General features: G+C 38.8%; 1 protein-coding gene across 1 annotated transcript; it reads left to right on the forward strand.

Annotated features, from left to right (window-relative positions):
- Window positions 1-5,015: 5,015 nt before the first annotated feature.
- On the forward strand, window positions 5,016-12,861 carry LOC140165322 (cytochrome P450 2U1-like). Its single transcript, XM_072188656.1, has 5 exons — window positions 5,016-5,463; window positions 6,861-7,489; window positions 9,697-9,852; window positions 10,909-11,077; window positions 12,110-12,861. The coding sequence occupies exons 1-5, from the start codon at window positions 5,127-5,129 to the stop codon at window positions 12,286-12,288; spliced, it is 1,470 nt and encodes a 489-aa protein (XP_072044757.1). The 5' UTR covers window positions 5,016-5,126; the 3' UTR covers window positions 12,289-12,861.
- The last annotated feature ends 4,845 nt before the right edge of the window (window positions 12,862-17,706 follow it).

Genomic DNA, 17,706 nt, shown 5'->3' on the forward strand with positions numbered 1-17,706 from the left:
AGTTTTATACTCACACCCTGTTATCTACTGTAGGAAGTGTTATACTCACACCGTGCTATCTACTGTAGGTAGATTTATACTCACACCCTGCTATCTACTGTAGGAAGTTTTATACTCACACCCTGCTATCTACTGTTGGTAGTTTGATACTCACACCCTGCTATCTACTGTAGGTACTTTTATACTCACACCCTGCTATCTACTGTAGATAGTTTTATTCTAACGCCTATCTACTGTAGGAAGTGTTATACTCACACCGTGCTATCTATTGTAGGTAGATTTATACTCACACCCTGCTATCTACTGTAGGTAGTTTTATACTCACACCCTGCTATCTACTGTAGGTACTTTTATACTCACACCCTGCTATCTACTGTAGGTAGTTTAATACTCCCATCCCGCTATCTACTGTAGATAGTTTTATTCTAACGCCTTGCTATCTACCATAGGTAGTTTAATACTCACACCCTGCTATCTACTGTAGGTAGTTTTATACTCACACCCTGTTATCTACTATAGGTAGTTTAATACTCACACCCTGCTATCTACTGTAGGTAGTTTTATACTCACACCCTGGCTATCTAATGTAGGTACTTTTATACTCACACCCTGCTATCTACTGCAGGTAGTTTTATACTCACACCCTGCTATCTACTGTAGGTACTTTTATACTCACACGCTGCTATCTACTGTAGGTACTTTTATACTCACACCATGCTATCTAGTGTAGGTAGTTTTATACTAACACCCTGCTATCTACTGTAGGTACTTTGATACTCACACCCTGCTATCTACTGTAGGTAGTTTTATACTCACACCCTGCTATCTACTGTAGGAAGTTTTATACTCACACCCTGTTATCTACTGTTGGTAGTTTGATACTCACACCCTGCTATCTACTGTAGGAAGTTTTATACTCACACCCTGTTATCTACTGTAGGTAGTTTGATACTCACACCCTGCTATCTACTGTAGGTAGATTTATACTCACACCCTGCTATCTACTGTAGGAAGTTTTATACTCACACCCTGCTATCTACTGTAGGTAGTTTTATACTAACACCCTGCTATCTACTGTAGGTACTTTTATACTCACACCCTGCTATCTACTGCAGGTAGTTTTATACTCACACCATGCTATCTACTGTAGGTACTTTTATACTCACACCCTGCTATCTACTGTAGGTAGTTTTATACTCACACCCTGCTATCTACTGTAGGAAGTTTTATACTCACACCCTGTTATCTACTGTTGGTAGTTTGATACTCACACCCTGCTATCTACTGTAGGTAGATTTATACTCACACCCTGCTATCTACTGTAGGAAGTTTTATACTAACACCCTGCTATCTACTGTAGGTAGTTTAATACTCCCATGCCGCTATCTACTGCAGGTAGTTTTATACTCACACCCTGCTATCTACTGTAGGTAGTTTTATACTAACACCCTGCTATCTACTTTAGGAAGTTTTATACTCACACCCTGTTATCTACTGTAGGTAGTTTGATACTCACACCCTGCTATCTACTGTAGGTAGATTTATACTCACACCCTGCTATCTACTGTAGGAAGTTTTATACTAACACCCTGCTATCTACTGTAGGTAGTTTAATACTCACACCCTGCTATCTACTGTAGGTACTTTTATACTCACACCATGCTATCTACTGTAGGTAGTTTTATACTAACACCCTGCTATCTACTGTAGGTACTTTTATACTCACACCCTGCTATCTACTGTAGGAATATTTATACTCACACCATGCTATCTACTGTAGATAGTTTTATTCTAACGCCTTACTATCTACTGTAGGTAGTTTTATACTCACACTCTGCTATCTGCTGTAGATATTTTTATACTCACACCCTACTCTCAACTGTAGGAAGTTTTATATTCACACCCTGCTATCTACTATAGATAGTTTTATCCTCACACCCTGCTATCTACTGTAGGTACTTTTATTTTAACATTTTCCTATCTTCTTCTCACACCCTGCTATTTACTACAGGTAGTTTTTTCTAACACCTTGTTATCCACTGTAAATAGTTTTATTCTCACACCCTGGCATCTACTGTAGGAAGTTTTATACTCCTACCCTACTATCTACTGTAGGTACTTTTATACTCACACCCTGCTATCTACTGTAGGTAGTTTTATACTCACACCCTGCTATCTACTGTAGGAAGTTTTATACTCACACCCTGTTATCTACTGTTGGTAGTTTGATACTCACACCCTGCTATCTACTGTAGGAAGTTTTATACTCACACCCTGTTATCTACTGTAGGTAGTTTGATACTCACACCCTGCTATCTACTGTAGGTAGATTTATATTCACACCCTGCTATCTACTGTAGGAAGTTTTATACTCACACCCTGCTATCTACTGTAGGTAGTTTTATACTAACACCCTGCTATCTACTGTAGGTACTTTTATACTCACACCCTGCTATCTACTGCAGGTAGTTTTATACTCACACTATGCTATCTACTGTAGGTACTTTTATACTCACACCCTGTTATCTACTGTTGGTAGTTTGATACTCACACCCTGCTATCTACTGTAGGAAGTTTTATACTCACACCCTGTTATCTACTGTAGGTAGTTTGATACTCACACCCTGCTATCTACTGTAGGTAGATTTATACTCACACCCTGCTATCTACTGTAGGAAGTTTTATACTAACACCCTGCTATCTACTGTAGGTAGTTTAATACTCCCATCCCGCTATCTACTGCAGGTAGTTTTATACTCACACCCTGCTATCTACTGTAGGTAGTTTTATACTAACACCCTGCTATCTACTGTAGGTACTTTTATACTCACACCCTGCTATCTACTGTAGGAATATTTATACTCACACCATGCTATCTACTGTAGATAGTTTTATTCTAACGCCTTACTATCTACTGTAGGTAGTTTTATACTCACACTCTGCTATCTGCTGTAGATATTTTTATACTCACACCCTACTATCAACTGTAGGAAGTTTTATATTCACACCCTGCTATCTACTATAGATAGTTTTATCCTCACACCCTGCTATCTACTGTAGGTACTTTTATTTTAACATTTTCCTATCTTCTACTCACACCCTGCTATTTACTACAGGTAGTTTTTTCTAACACCTTGTTATCCACTGTAAATAGTTTTATTCTCACACCCTGGCATCTACTGTAAATAGTTTTATTCTCACACCTGCTATATACTGCAGATATTGTTATTATAACACCTTGCTATCTACTGTAGGTAGTTTTATACTCACAACCTGCTTTCTACTGTAGGTAGTTATATACTCACACCCTGCTATCTGTAGGTACTTTTATACTCACATCCGCTATCTACTGTAGGTAGTTTTATTCTCATACCTTGCTATCTATTGTAGGTAGTTTTATACTCACACCCTGCTATCTACTGTACGAAGTTTTATACTCACACCCTGTTATCTACTGTAGGTGGTTTTATACTCACACCCTGCTATCTACTGTAGGAAGTTTTATACTCACACCCTGCTATCTACTGTAGGTAGTTTTATACTCACACCCTGCTATCTACTGTAGGTAGTTTAATACTCAAATCCCGCTTTCTACTGTAGATAGTTTTATTCTAACACCGTGCTATCTACTGTAGGTAGTTTTATTCTAACGCCCTGCTATCTACTGTAGGTAGTTTGATACTCACACCCTGCTATCTACTGTTGGTAGTTTGATACTCACACCCTGCTATCTACTGTAGGAAGTTTTATACTCACACCCTGATATCTACTGTAGGAAGTGTTATACTCACACCGTGCTATCTACTGTAGGTAGTTTGATACTCACACCCTGCTATCTACTGTAGATAGTTTTATTCTAACACAATGTTATCTACTGTAGGTACTAGTAGTTTTATTCTAACACCTTGCTATGTTCACATTTTAATTACCTTGCTATCTACTGTAGGTAAATTAATTTTAGTACTTTGCTGTCTGCTGCAGGTAGTTTCATTCTAACACCTTGCTATCTACTGTAGGTAGTTTTATTCTCATACCCTGCTATCTACTGTAGGTAGATTTATACTCACATCCGTTATCTACTGTAGGTAGTTTTATTCTCATACCTTGCTATCTACTATAGGTAGTTTTATACTCACACCCTGCTATCTACTGTAGGAAGTTTTATACTCACACCCTGCTATCTGTAGGTAGTTTTATACTCACATCCGCTATCTACTGTATGTAGTTTTATTTTAACACTACTGTATGAAGTTTTATACTCACACCCGCTATCTAGTGTAGGTAGTTTTATACTCACACCCTGCTATCTGTAGGTAGTTTTATACTCACATCCGCTATCTACTGTATGTAGTTTTATTTTAACACTACTGTATGAAGTTTTATACTCACACCCGCTATCTAGTGTAGGTAGTTTTATACTCACACCCTGCTATCTGTAGGTAGTTTTATACTCACACCATGCTATCTACTGTATGTAGTTTTATTTTAACACTACTGTATGAAGTTTTATACTCACACCCGCTATCTAGTGTAGGTAGTTTTATACTCACACCCGCTATCTACTGTAGGTAGTTTTATTCTCATACCTTGCTATCCACTGGTTTATGCTCACTTTCTGCCATGAACTGTAGTTAGTTTTAGTTTTATACTCACACTCTTTTATCTATACACATGTAATATAGAAATTAGTATCAAACCTCAAAATTATTATTATAACATTTCTTTATGCACAACAAAAATACAAGTTGTTGAAAATTAAACGAGTTATAACTTTTCCTGCCGTTGCGCTCTCGACTCTTGTAATGTAATGTACATACAAACTGTAGAGGCTCTGTAGGTGAAAGTTCGCAGGAGTGATTGAATGTGAATGATTGAATTGGGCTCACAGTGTTTTGATTATTATTGTCTTGGCACAAACGAACCATGCACCTCTATTTTTAGAAATTAATCGGACTTTGTAGCTTTAAAAATAGTATAATTATGATTGTGGTGTGCGGCAATGCAATAACGTTGCGTTGCTTCATCAATGGTCGTACACCATAATCATATGTGTATAAATGTGAGCAACCAACCCGTTCGTTCAACTGAAGTTTAACTTTACTATATTGTTCTTTAAATTCTTCAAAATGGCTGAAGCAAGTTTTAGTATAATCCAAAATGTTCTTTCTCTGCAAACCGCTTTAGTTGGACTAATCGCTTTTCTGGTAGCACTATGGTATTTTAGGAGACCAAAATGTTTGCCGCCAGGGCCATGGTTCTTCTTCCCTGGGAAAAAGGCCCATTTGGAAATGACTGAATTGTCACGACAATTTGGCAAGATATACAGCATAGGTGTCGGTCCCATTTTAGTAGGAGTGGTCATCAACGACGCGGAGTCTTTTCGGGAAGCATTTATTACCAAAGGAGAGCAATTTATCGATCGCAATATTCCACCTCTGATTAAATGGATTGCTCCTATTGAAGGTAAGATGGTCAAGATTATACATTCCCTCGTTTCAAGTTCTCGGTTTTAGTTTCTCTTTTGTTCAAGGGAATAAAAACAGGAGCAGATCTTGTCTGCAACCATAACATCGAAAGTTAAATTTATACTTCATCACTGAGCGATATGCATATGAATCACTGAGCGATTAGCCAGTGAGGTAGAGCGCTTTTTGTTGCGTTGGGAAAAGCGCCGCTACTTCATTGGTCAAATACCGCTTTTCACTCAGCAATGGAGAAATAAATTCAACATTAGTGTAGGAAACAAACACACTAGTAGTGTAGGCCTATAGTAAATGGTTCCAAAAAAGAAAATCCCCCAAGACATTTTCGTATAATCCAAAAACGACTTGATCAATTCTCTTGTTTTAAAGTTTGGAACATAAACTGAGTAGGTATGCATCATGTGAACGGGGTTTAGTTGTTATCTTTTATCATCTTCACTGAGAAATACAGTCATTTATAAAATTTTCGGCCAAAAAAAGTTGCACATTTCTACATAGGCTTTTTATGCTTTTATGCCTCACTTTTGGTTTTAGACCTCTTTCACTTAAAGCAAATTAACCATACAGAACTTAAAGGATGTGGAATGAGCGTTTCGACAGTATTTTTCGTGGGACATGAGAGCACAGCAGACATATCGAACTGCATTCTGAATACGTAGAAAGTCCTAAATAATTTTCATTTTGTGAAATTTGCGATACAACACAAATTTTATGACAAATTATTAAAATTTGATATTTTTAAATTTTTTGATATATAACAGTCCTCGAAGTAAACTTTAAAAATATAATGATATGTACTTATAGTGTATGTAGCTGGGAGGAAAAGCCGACGATCAATTGAAAATTTTGACATTTCATATTGAAGATATGGATTTTTTTTCCCAAAAGGACCTATTTTTTTTTGGTGTTTTGGGAAAAAAATCCATAGCTTCAATACGAAAGGTCAAAATTTTCAATTGATCGTCGGCTTTTCATCCCACCTACATACACTTCAAATATAATTATAAAGTTTACTTCGAGTACTGTTAAATATCAAAATATCAATTTTTAATGATTTGCCATAAAATGTGTATTACATTGCGAATTTCAAAAAATCAAAATTATTTGATATCAGAAGGACATTCTTCGTATTCAGAATGCAATTCGATAGGTCTGATGTGCTCTAATGTCCCACAATAAATACTGTCCAAACGTTCATACCCCTTCCCTTAAAGCCATATTATAACATTTGCTGAGGAGAACGCCCTCAAAAACCAGCTTTTTAATGCATGGTCATAACAAAAGGTGCTGCTCGCTGGCGTATTGCCTGTACATGCAGTAGTTTTTCGATTGAACAATATGTGTACAAACTTCATTCTCGAATTCCCTCTCTTCCAGGAAGTTTTTTGTTCGAGAATGGGACGCTTTACAAAGAACGTCGTCGATTTGGTATGCACGCATTCAGAGCTTTCGGCGTCGGTCAGAGAAGCCTAGAAGCCCGTATAAACGAAGAAGCACGCCATCTTTGTGACCTATTGGACCAGCAGGATGAAGAGGCAATCAATCCAATTCCATTCTTCAGCAAAGCCGTCTCAAACATTATCTGCTCTATCAGTTTCGGACGTCGCTATGATTACACAGATCCCGAATTCAACGCGTTGCTCGGACGTTTCCGTGAAAACGAAGGACTGATAACGTTCCAATCCTTCGCCAATTTCTTACCGTTTTTGTACAAGTTACCTATGTATGACCAGCATCGTGAGAACTTCCGGAAAACAAGAGCATTTATCGAAGGTATGATCGAGGAACATAAAAATACATTTGATCGATCGGATATGCGTGATATAATCGATATGTATTTGGATGAGATGCAAAGACAGAAGGAAGAAGGAGCGTCTATCGTGTTTAATGAACGGAGCATGTGGAGAAGTATTCTTGATCTATTTGGAGCTGGGTCTGATACATCAACAAATACATTGTTATGGGGATTGCTGTTTATATGCTACGATCCACCGATCCAATCAAAGGTACGTGGTGTCACTAGGATCCACAACACGCTCATCTACTAATGCACAGTTCTTTAACCCCAATACACTTAGTGCATTCATTGCATGACCTTTGAAATTTTGAGTACAAAAACTCATACTTTGGAACTTGAGGTCAAATTTTGCACTATGATTGTTTAATTGAGGTTATTATTATTATAGAACTATGCCATTGGGATGAGGCCATTGTGGTCCATAGTGTGTAGGGATACGCCAAGGTGTACCAATAATGATTTATTAATAAATGCAATAAAGTAAACAGATCAGTTTACAAGTTGATATATGAACCTCACCAAAAGATATTTATTCGACTGAACTTTGGATGGAAATGTTGATAGGCTGGCTATCTTCCAAGGTTATTCATAGTATATTCTTTGCACTGCATGTAGACTTGTAACGACTTACTAGACTCGATTCGATAAAATCCAAAAGGACTAGCACGCGAATTAATCTTAGTCCGTCCAAAATTTAGGGGAGGGAGAAAGGTGTTTGTTGTTGAGGCCAAGGTGCACATTTTCCTCAATATTTGTGAGATGATTTTAATATTATGCATGAAACTTCTCACATAATTCACTAAACAAGCTTAAACAGTTTCATCTGTAGGATTGGTTTGGTTATCAGAAAATTATTAGGTAGACAAATCCCCCCTGGATAGGGGATCTATTTCTAGTCCTTGGTCACGATTTAGTCTCGGATTTTGAGTCCTTATCTGTATAGCTTCAAGAACTCTCCGTGAAAATTCTTTTTGTTCGAGCACCTTGACGTTTTCCCAATCAATCTGGTGACCTTTCGATCTCACTACATGTTCTTTGACCGCTGATTTGGAGCTGCCAGCCGTAGACTTGTGTTCACTAAGCCTTTTCTCAAGCTTCCTGACAGATTCGCCGATATAACTCGCGTCACAATCAGCACAGTCGATTTGATCAGTGATATACAATCCCAGATTGTTTAAAGGGGTCTATCTTGTCTTTAGGGGCTACAAACGCACTCCTCAGTGTATTTTGAGGTTTGAAGGTGGTTGAAACTCCCGCAGTCCTGAACGCTCTGCGTAGCTTCTCAGAAAGACCTTCTATGTAAGGGAAGGTGACAAATCCTTTGTTGGCTGTTTCCGTGTCTCGGTTCTGAGAAGACTCTCTTTTTCTTTAGGCTAAATGCGAAAGAAAGTCCAGTCTTGGTAACCGCAGTTCTTTAGCGCGTTCTTCACATGAGCTATCTCCTCTGCTTTATCTACCGGGTCTGTGACGACGGTTTCCGCACGGTGGAGTAGCGTTCTAACAACACTGAGCTTATGCTCAAGTGGATGATGAGAGGAAAAATTCAAATATTGCTCTGTGTGAGTAGGTTTTCTATAAACCTTGACTTTAAGAGTTCCATCCGGTTGGCGACAAACCAAAGTGTCAAGGAAGGGAAGTTTACCGTCTTCCTCTTCCTCCCGCGTAAATTTGATGTTAGGATCAATATTATTGATATGATCGGTGAATTCCTCGATACGCACAGTTTTTATGACCAAGAATTTTACCGAAGAGTTCTTGAAGCCATACAGATAAGGACTCAAAAACCGAGACTAAATCGTGACCAAGGACTAGAAATAGGGCATTCAATTTGTTTAAATGAAGCGCCTAAAGTCAGGTGGATGATAAAGAAGTTTACATCGACAGCTAAATCCTCATTTATAGACCCCTTTATTCGAAACAATGGTACCACTTTTATGAAGAGCCTGTTGGCGAATGAAGTCGGCATCAAAGGAACAATGCGTTACGTAATCTATTGCTTCTCTCTCGATATCAATTATCCTTGCAAATTAGCATTGACTCTCCAGTCAATGTTCCTTGCCAGTGCAAACCACGAAACAAGGTCACAACAGTAGCCACTCCCTCAATGTTCGTCATTTCAGTGATTGACTGTGAGTTTCAATGATGTAATGCAAATATGGCACTGGCCATCTGGTCACTTGCGCATTTATAACAGCGCATTTATATAATACCCGAAGTACACTGTCGGACTAGTGCAAATGTTCCAGGTCGGGTTCCAGGTGAGCGAAAAATAGTGTAGTGTTGAAGTTAAAACTTTAATTCATATTATGGTTTTGGATTAAAAAAAATAATAAAAATTTATCCACCGATGAGTTATGCATCTATTTATCAACAAGCAGCAGGAAGAATTATGTAATATTTTATACATAATAACAGATTCAAGCTGAATTGGATCGTGTAATTGGTACAGAGCGTCCACCATCAATGAAAGACCGTGCCGAACTACCTTACACCACTGCTACGATTGCAGAAATGTTGCGCGTACGACCAGCTGCTCCGATGACTCTTCGTGGTGCATGCAGCGATGTCAAAGTAAGAGATAATTCCCCAATCACAACTTTTCCCCCAGTTGCCCCCCCCCCCTCCGTGAACCAAAAATTCCACTTTTTAGCAGCATTTTTGATCAACGTTTTTTATTTTGCCCTCCTGAAATTCACTTTGACCTCCCCGATAAAATTCCTGGCAGGCACCGCCATGGTATGTGCATCTGAAAGCCCCATCGAATAGACCTACTCTGTGAATAGACACTTTTGCTTAGGCCAAGTAAAATAAAAAACATGTTTCATGTCCGGGTTTTTGAAAAAAAGGAGGAAGAGGGGGCTTTTTATTTTTTATCGCAAAATCGATGTAAATACCCATAATTAGAGCTGTTTTTAGCGTATACAATAATGCCTGGAAAAAGGAGGAGGCCTCTTTTATTTGTTGTTCTGAGAGATATACCCCTCTAACTATCATAAAACCTTTAAAAGTGTTTCTTGTATATTAGCAAGGCTATAGAAAGCATCTCTACTTCCTAGACATATTTTTGAAAAGTTATAACTGAATTTCAAAAAATAAAAATAAAATTGAAGAAACATAAAAAAAGGAAGCGGGAGGGGACGTGAAACATGTTTATTTTTTTATTTGGCCTTACAAATTCCAAAACATCTTTTTAGCTGGCCCTATAAAATTTCACAGGGACAATCAGATAATCATAATAACTGTCGACTTTCTATTGATACAAATATCCCGTCCAAAATCTCAATTTTAATGAAAAAAAAGGGGAAATACATAATAATATTCATATAGCCAACCCAAGCTGGGTTGCCGCAACATGCCGGGTTGGCCTATGTCATCTTCCAGATCAGAGAGCCCTCGCAATGAGACACTTTAGAATTGAACTTACATAGAGGGCGTTTTAATTTTCCGGCAAAGTAAATTTTCATTTTCATCTTGCTCTCTTTCGTTTCTAAATCAGAAAGTTATTTTGCTGTCTTGCTGTATGACACTGTTTTGTTTTGTGTGTTTTGTAGATAAATGTTTTCAAAAATCAACTTTTGTTTCATACGATAATAAACTACTGTATTGTGGCTACGTATTTTAACTCAGGTCGGTGATTACATAATTCCGAAAGGGACCACAGTATTTGGTAATATCTGGGCAGTGAACCACGACCCTGAATTATGGGACGATCCAGACAAATTCAACCCAGAGCGATTTCTGTCAGAAGACGGCAAAGAGTATGTCCACAATCCAAATCTGGTCACATTTGGAGCAGGTATTTAACCCATTTGTCTATTTCTGTAACGGGTTGCTCCGTGTGGAAATGTACTGGGTAATAATAATTATTATTTTTTGTTGATAAACAAAAAGCATCAAGGCCGCAGGGCCGGCAGGCCTGAGGCCGGAGACTCCCATAGTTGAGTTCTTTACTAATGGATTTCCAATATAGAATATAATTATTGTAAAGTCATATTGACGTGTTCCCAAATGACGCTAACGGGTTGGCCCATTAACATCAAGATGACTTTGTCTACAAGGGGCATAACGTATCAATGCTTATGAAAACGCACACACGTGATGTATTATACCGACGGGGTGGGCACATTCTTGAACCTCCTAGGCTAAAAGTAAAGGCTATACGGGACAAAATCGACAACTTAGCGATTAAGGCGTGCATTATATTGTCCGATTCGCTTACCTTATCATGCAGCATGTGACATGTTTCCTTTCCCGGTCGGCACACCACACAAGGGCGGGTGTGTTCGCTGGTCGGATGCGATATTGCCATTTTTGATGTCGCCATGATGACACGTTATCATGAAATCTTCACAAACAATTCTAAATATGTTATGTGTTATGTTATTCTAAAACCGTTGGGGTTCGACAATAGACATTATCATGATTATAAGTATGTTGTTTTATATAAATCCCATACGACGACTAAACACTCCAAGTGGGACCCCAATCTAATGGCCCCGCAGGGCATGAAAGCACAGTTTCAGTTTGTAACTTACTGCTAACCGTCTATTTTGAATGGGCTGTCAGCTTGGTAGGTCGTCAGTATCGTACATGTACGTGTCACGTGTCATATACCGCCTGGGCTAGGGTTTACATTACTTTACGCCGCCTACGAGCTATATTCTGATGAATCCGAACCAGAGTGTATGACAAGAGTGGTGTACCAGATTTTAAAGTTGCGCCAAAAGTAAACAACGTTCTTAAGGAGGACGTGCACTTTTTGTCCAGGCCCGGGGTACAAACATTTTTGCCTATTTTATTTTCTCGATTTTTGATTCTTTTTAACCAGGTCGCCGGATCTGTTTGGGTAAGCAGCTTGCCGAGATGGAACTCTTCTTATTTCTTACCAACCTACTTCAACGCTTTTCCGTCTCGTTTCCACCCGACCAGCTCAATCCGGATACAGAAGGAATTCTGGGAATGGGTCATAACCCAAGGCCGTATAAAGTATGCCTAAAACAGCGGTGAATGTTATTGTTAACGCATTTATGACCGTCTACCACAAACCAGCCGTAAAATCGGCAAATTGTATCCTGAGTTACAGTGTAAAATGTGCATGAAGGTCGTACTCATAGCTACCTCAAGTTGGTGCTACATATATCGCATTTTGCTAGTGCCAATCAAACACCTTTTAAACCAATCAATAATCCTATAGTTGAAGAGGATAATAAGCTTCTACCTATGTCTATAAAATTCTTAAATAGCTCTAGTCTTTGTTTGCTTTGGCTAAATCCTGTTCAAGTGGGTTACAAAAGCATTGTATTTTGTCTGGGTATGTATAATTAACCAACAATTAACAATGAGAGAACATTCCTGAACTTAGTTGACTTGGGGACGATTTATGTTTGATATTCATTAAAGAGACACATCACAGCAGCATTCGTCATCGGGCCAAGTGTTTTTAAAATACGTAAAAAACAACTTGATTTTCATGCTAATTTATTGCACATGCTATAAGGAAGTCTGATTACCTTTTCGAAATAGCCGAGTGGGAGGGTTTTCGATGAAATATTTTGTGTGTAAAAACTGAAGCATCATATGTATAAAACTAAAAGAATAGAGAGCTTGCGAAATTACGTTACTTTAACTTTAACTTTAACGTCTAGAGGATTATAGAGGATTATGTATTCAAAACCAACATAAAACAAAATCAGATCAATTTTCATTTTCACCCCCAGCGGAGCCAAATTTAGACATAATTATGACGTCACAATATTACACTTTTGCCCATAACTCCATAACCATACAGCATAGATAGGTCACTGTATACTTTTTCTGAATCCTTATGGCCAGAGGATGACGATGATGTGGGTTGTGAGTAAGTTTGAATAACTTTGAACTTGATCGCCTGTGCGAATTTCAATGACCCTTTTCCACTAAAATGAGGGGTGTTGTTCAAATGAAATTGCTTCATTTTTTAATATATCGCCATGCACTACAAACAGGTTGCACTCATCACCAGTGTAGGCTATGTCTGCAATCATAGATTAAATACAATACTTTTTTTTTTCAAGATACTAATCTTACAGGTGCATGATATGAATATTCTATAAAGTTGCGATCCAGGTCTTTATGTCTGTTCTTTGACATTTATGGTTCAATGCCGAATAACACTACGGTAGTTAGTCCTGTATATCATCACTTCTGCGGCGAATGGAGAAGTTATTTGGTCATGTTGGTGCTTATGGGCTATTGTTCACTTTAGCATTTTATATTTTAAAAAAAGTGGAGCAAATCTGCCTCCAATCTTCATGATCTTAGCCTCAAATTCAGTAGCAATGTCTGGATCCTTGAGCTTTTCTAGGTCAATCTTAACTCTAGGTGACTTCTCTTTCCTCAACATCTTCAGTTTAACTCTTATTGATGTCATCACCAAGTCATGGTCACTTCCGATGTCTGCGCCCTGTTTAGGCGAGGTTCACACTTGATTGGAAACGTTTACTGAGCAGATCTTAAATTTTTCATCCGATAAAAAGTAAAAGAAAACTGAGACGAAGAAATTTACCATGGCATATTCCCTTAGACATAACAAAATCGCGAGGTAGTAGTGTCAGAGCAGAGGGGATAAATAAATAAATAAATGTAGATATTTATATAGCGCTTGATGCCGTAAACAGCCTCAAAGCGCTTTACATTTATTCCGCCGTCATTAGAATATGTCGGAACCACGTTTGCAGCCTACAATTGGCGCAGGTTTTATCAGTACAACGACTGTGACAACCCCTAACAGCTTTCCATTACACCTGGGTGGGGTGAGGCAAGCGAGGCAAAGAGCCTTGCCCAAGGGCGCAACACGGTGGTGGGACGGGGACTCGAACCCATGCACATCAAGCAAGCTCTCAAATTATGAGTCCAAGGCCGTAACCACTGAGCCACCGTGCCCCTGATGTGCCACGTTCGCCGTTGTCAAAATGAAAACACGCTATACTCCGAGACACGCTGTACTCCTCCTCACCTCACCTCACCTCACCTCACCTCACCTCACCTCATCCTCTATGAAGCGATCTTCAAGAACCTTCCATTTTGTCTGTATCGCGCATCCCTTGCCCAAGTAAGTGGTGCCTCTATACGCTGTTAAGTCATCTCGCCATCTTCGTCTTTGCCTTCCTCTTCTACGCTTTTCTGTTCTTGGTTGCCACTCGGTGACTCTTTTTGTCCATCTATCATGTCTATTGTCATTTTTTTCTTGCCACAATGTCCTGCCCATCCCCATTTCGCTTCACCAATCCTTTCCATGATGTCTTTGACCATGTTGACTCCAGTGTTCGTAAAGTAAAGTTATGTTTAGCATGCGTCTTAGCTTTCCATGGCTCGCTGTGTCGTGATGAGTTTTTGTTCCAGATCATTAGTTGTCGACCAGGTTTCCGTAAGTCATTGTGGGTAACACACATTGCTTGTACACACGCCTCCTCAATGTCATTGTTAGCTTTTTATCGCAAAGGATGTCTTTGTATCTGCCAAAACAACACCAGACTTCCTCTCTTGTGTTTGTCTTCTATCGTGACTGTCTTGCCCAGATACTTGTAACTATCTACTTTCTCTGCCGGTTCATTTTCAATTTCAATGGACTCTCTAGTATCAAAGTTGGTCATGTATTTAGTTTTTCCTTTGTGTATTTTCAGTCCAATTTTCTTGCTCTCAGCATTCAAACTATTAAGCTGAACTTCCAAGTCTTTAACTGAAGGTGGTATAAGGGCTACATCATCTGCATTATCCTTAGTATCTGACATGTGCATTTTTTTCTTTAAATGTTCAACATAGAATATGTCATTGATGGACATGACAGTTGGTTGGTTGGACTCGGCATCTTTTGTCGTCTACCAACCTGCTGCCATGTCAAATAAATGCCATATACCTGTATCAAGAGGCTACAGAGCTACAGGCCCCTGCGCCTCAGCTGTAATTCTTCCACTCATATTCCGTTGTATTTGCATCTCCATAGTTTATTATATGTATTATTCTTTATGAAAAGAAAATGAATGAGTGAAAAGGTGATAATAAATCTATCTTTCTATATCTGCAAACCTCAGGTCGGCTAACCATTCTCCATCGATGTTGATAACCTCTTTCTTCTAAATCTAGTTGTTTGAAAATTTGTTCTATGACAGCTGTGAATATATTGTGAGAGATTGTGTCCCCTTGCTGTACTCCCCTCTGTATGTGGATAGGCTTGGAGACATCTATGTGGATTGTAGCTGTAAATGTCTTCTTAGATCTATAAACGTACCCTCCGTTAACACCAATCCTTCCTGCAAATAAGTCGCCATGTTCCACCGAATCAAAAGCTTTCTCATAATCTATATAGCCTATACAAAGCTTCAGCTGATACTCATTTGCTTTCACAATCAGTTCAAAGCATGCAGATGATCAGTTGTTGAAAATCCCTCTCTGAAGCCTGCCTGTTCTATAGGTTGATTTTGTTGCTTCCATTCTGAATGATTCAGTCATCTATAGGCTACTCCAATAACCAGTAACCAATAATCAGGCTACACCCCCAATGCCCGTCTATTAAGTCAGTAAGGTTTGGAGTCGTAACAGGTGGTACGTGATCGACATGCAATCTTAAAAAAACCTGGGGTTGGGTAACTACAGAGAGGCGATTAGGGACAGGTGGGCTGATGCATGGTGATGCCACATGTACCTACAACCTTGATCCTATAGTAAGAATAGCAAAGCAAGCAAAGAGGGAAGGAAGTATGCAGAAGAAGGTTTAGAGCGTATAGTAGGATAAAAGGAGAAGGAATAGGAGCAAAGCAGGAGAGGTTGATGTTGGCGCATCATATAGTCTATTCTATCTGTGTTATGTCCTGAATGGTTATCTTTGGGTATCTATTTGTCTCCATCCTTTTAATGTGGCCAAAGTAATATTACATAAGTACTAGGCGGTTACCCATTTTTGGCGGTTCTCGGCTGGGCGCGATTACCTGGCTGATGGTGACTGTACCCACCAAGTTTCATGCCCATACGACAGTTTTTACTAATTTGACCTCAGATGACCCCAAAATGACCTTCCAAAAAATTGGCTCTCAATGTTGTCTGTACCCATCAAGTTTCATGCTCATACAACAGTTTTTACTAATTTGACCTCAAATGACCTGTGGGTGACCTTGGATAGCTAGTAACATACGCTATTATAGGGTGGTCCCGCTGTCGGGCCCGCTGTGCGGTCCACCAAAAATCAACCTTCAAAATCATTTCAACATTGTGATATTTCTTTATGCAGGGTGAAAATCCAAGTTGTTGAAAACTTTAAAAAGAGTTATAACGATTCATGTAGTTTCCTTTGACCCCTTATAAGGTCACGTATATGCAAACATTCACTGTGTAATAATGATTGAATTGGGCTCATAATAATTTTATTATTATACAGGGTGTCCCTGAAAGAACTGTATCGTCGGAAACGCAATTTTTGGGTATAACGCCACAACTAAAAATATATGTGGTTGCGGAATTAATCAGCTATCACATACTTTTTGAATTTCGACAATTGACCATACCGTTCTTGAAATATAAGAATTTTACGAAACTCCCTCATTTTCAAGCCTTTCCACGGATTCAAATATCAATCGTTGCTAAGGCCATTTTGATTTAATAATTCGCCTCAAAGCCCGCGCGCATTGTAAAATCGCCTGTGTTTCGCGTTATTCCCACTGGATTGAGTAAATTTCAGTTTTTTCCGAGCTGTTTTATTTTTCCCGAGTCACCACACAAAAATCTAACTTCTGACATCGTCAGACGTCAACATAACCCAAAGCGTAAATCTCAGTAAATATTCGTTATCTTGACCACAGTGCAACCTCCTTGAGAGATATAGATGAAAAGGTGGTCTATTCTTGCCACAGATACACACAATTAAAGTAAAAAATATAAATAAAAGAATTAATTAAAACTGCATTCCGTATTAGGTTTCTAACTTTGGAATGGCTTTGAGATTAAAAGGGATTAAAAATTAAGATGGCCTAATCACTGTGCATCATCATGATGAGTCTGTAACCAGTGATAGCTATTGACTTCGTGGAAAGGCTTGAAAATGAGGGCGTTTCGTAAAATTCAAAAACGGAGCGGTCAATTGTCAAAATTCAAAACGATCAGTTTCCGACGATATAGTTCTTTCAGAGACATCTTGTATTAGCTAGACATTTATCGGACTTAGTTTGTAGCTTTAAAAATAGTATATGGGGTGGGGCGATGCAATAAAAAAAAAAAAAAGCGAAGTGATTTATAGTGCGCTACGCACAGGCACAACGCGTAGACGTTGATCCACAAGCCTCAGCACACTTTACAGGTTGTCGCTGACCACTACGGCCCCACATCATTCCATAAACCATTTAACAACAATTCAGGGACTTTGCTGCTTCAAGAGCGCACACCCTAGTTCCACACATA

This window comes from Amphiura filiformis, chromosome 12, assembly GCF_039555335.1.
Source record: "Amphiura filiformis chromosome 12, Afil_fr2py, whole genome shotgun sequence".
Classification (NCBI taxonomy): domain Eukaryota; kingdom Metazoa; phylum Echinodermata; class Ophiuroidea; order Amphilepidida; family Amphiuridae; genus Amphiura; species Amphiura filiformis.

Bases quoted from the DNA above. Each gene is read 5' to 3' on its own strand.
- LOC140165322 (XM_072188656.1), top strand. From the start codon at position 5,127: ATGGCTGAAGCAAGTTTTAGTATAATCCAAAATGTTCTTTCTCTGCAA. The intron at 7,490-9,696 runs GTACGTGGTGTC...ACATAATAACAG, and splicing joins ATCCACCGATCCAATCAAAG to ATTCAAGCTGAATTGGATCG. The intron at 11,078-12,109 runs GTATTTAACCCA...CTTTTTAACCAG, and splicing joins TCTGGTCACATTTGGAGCAG to GTCGCCGGATCTGTTTGGGT.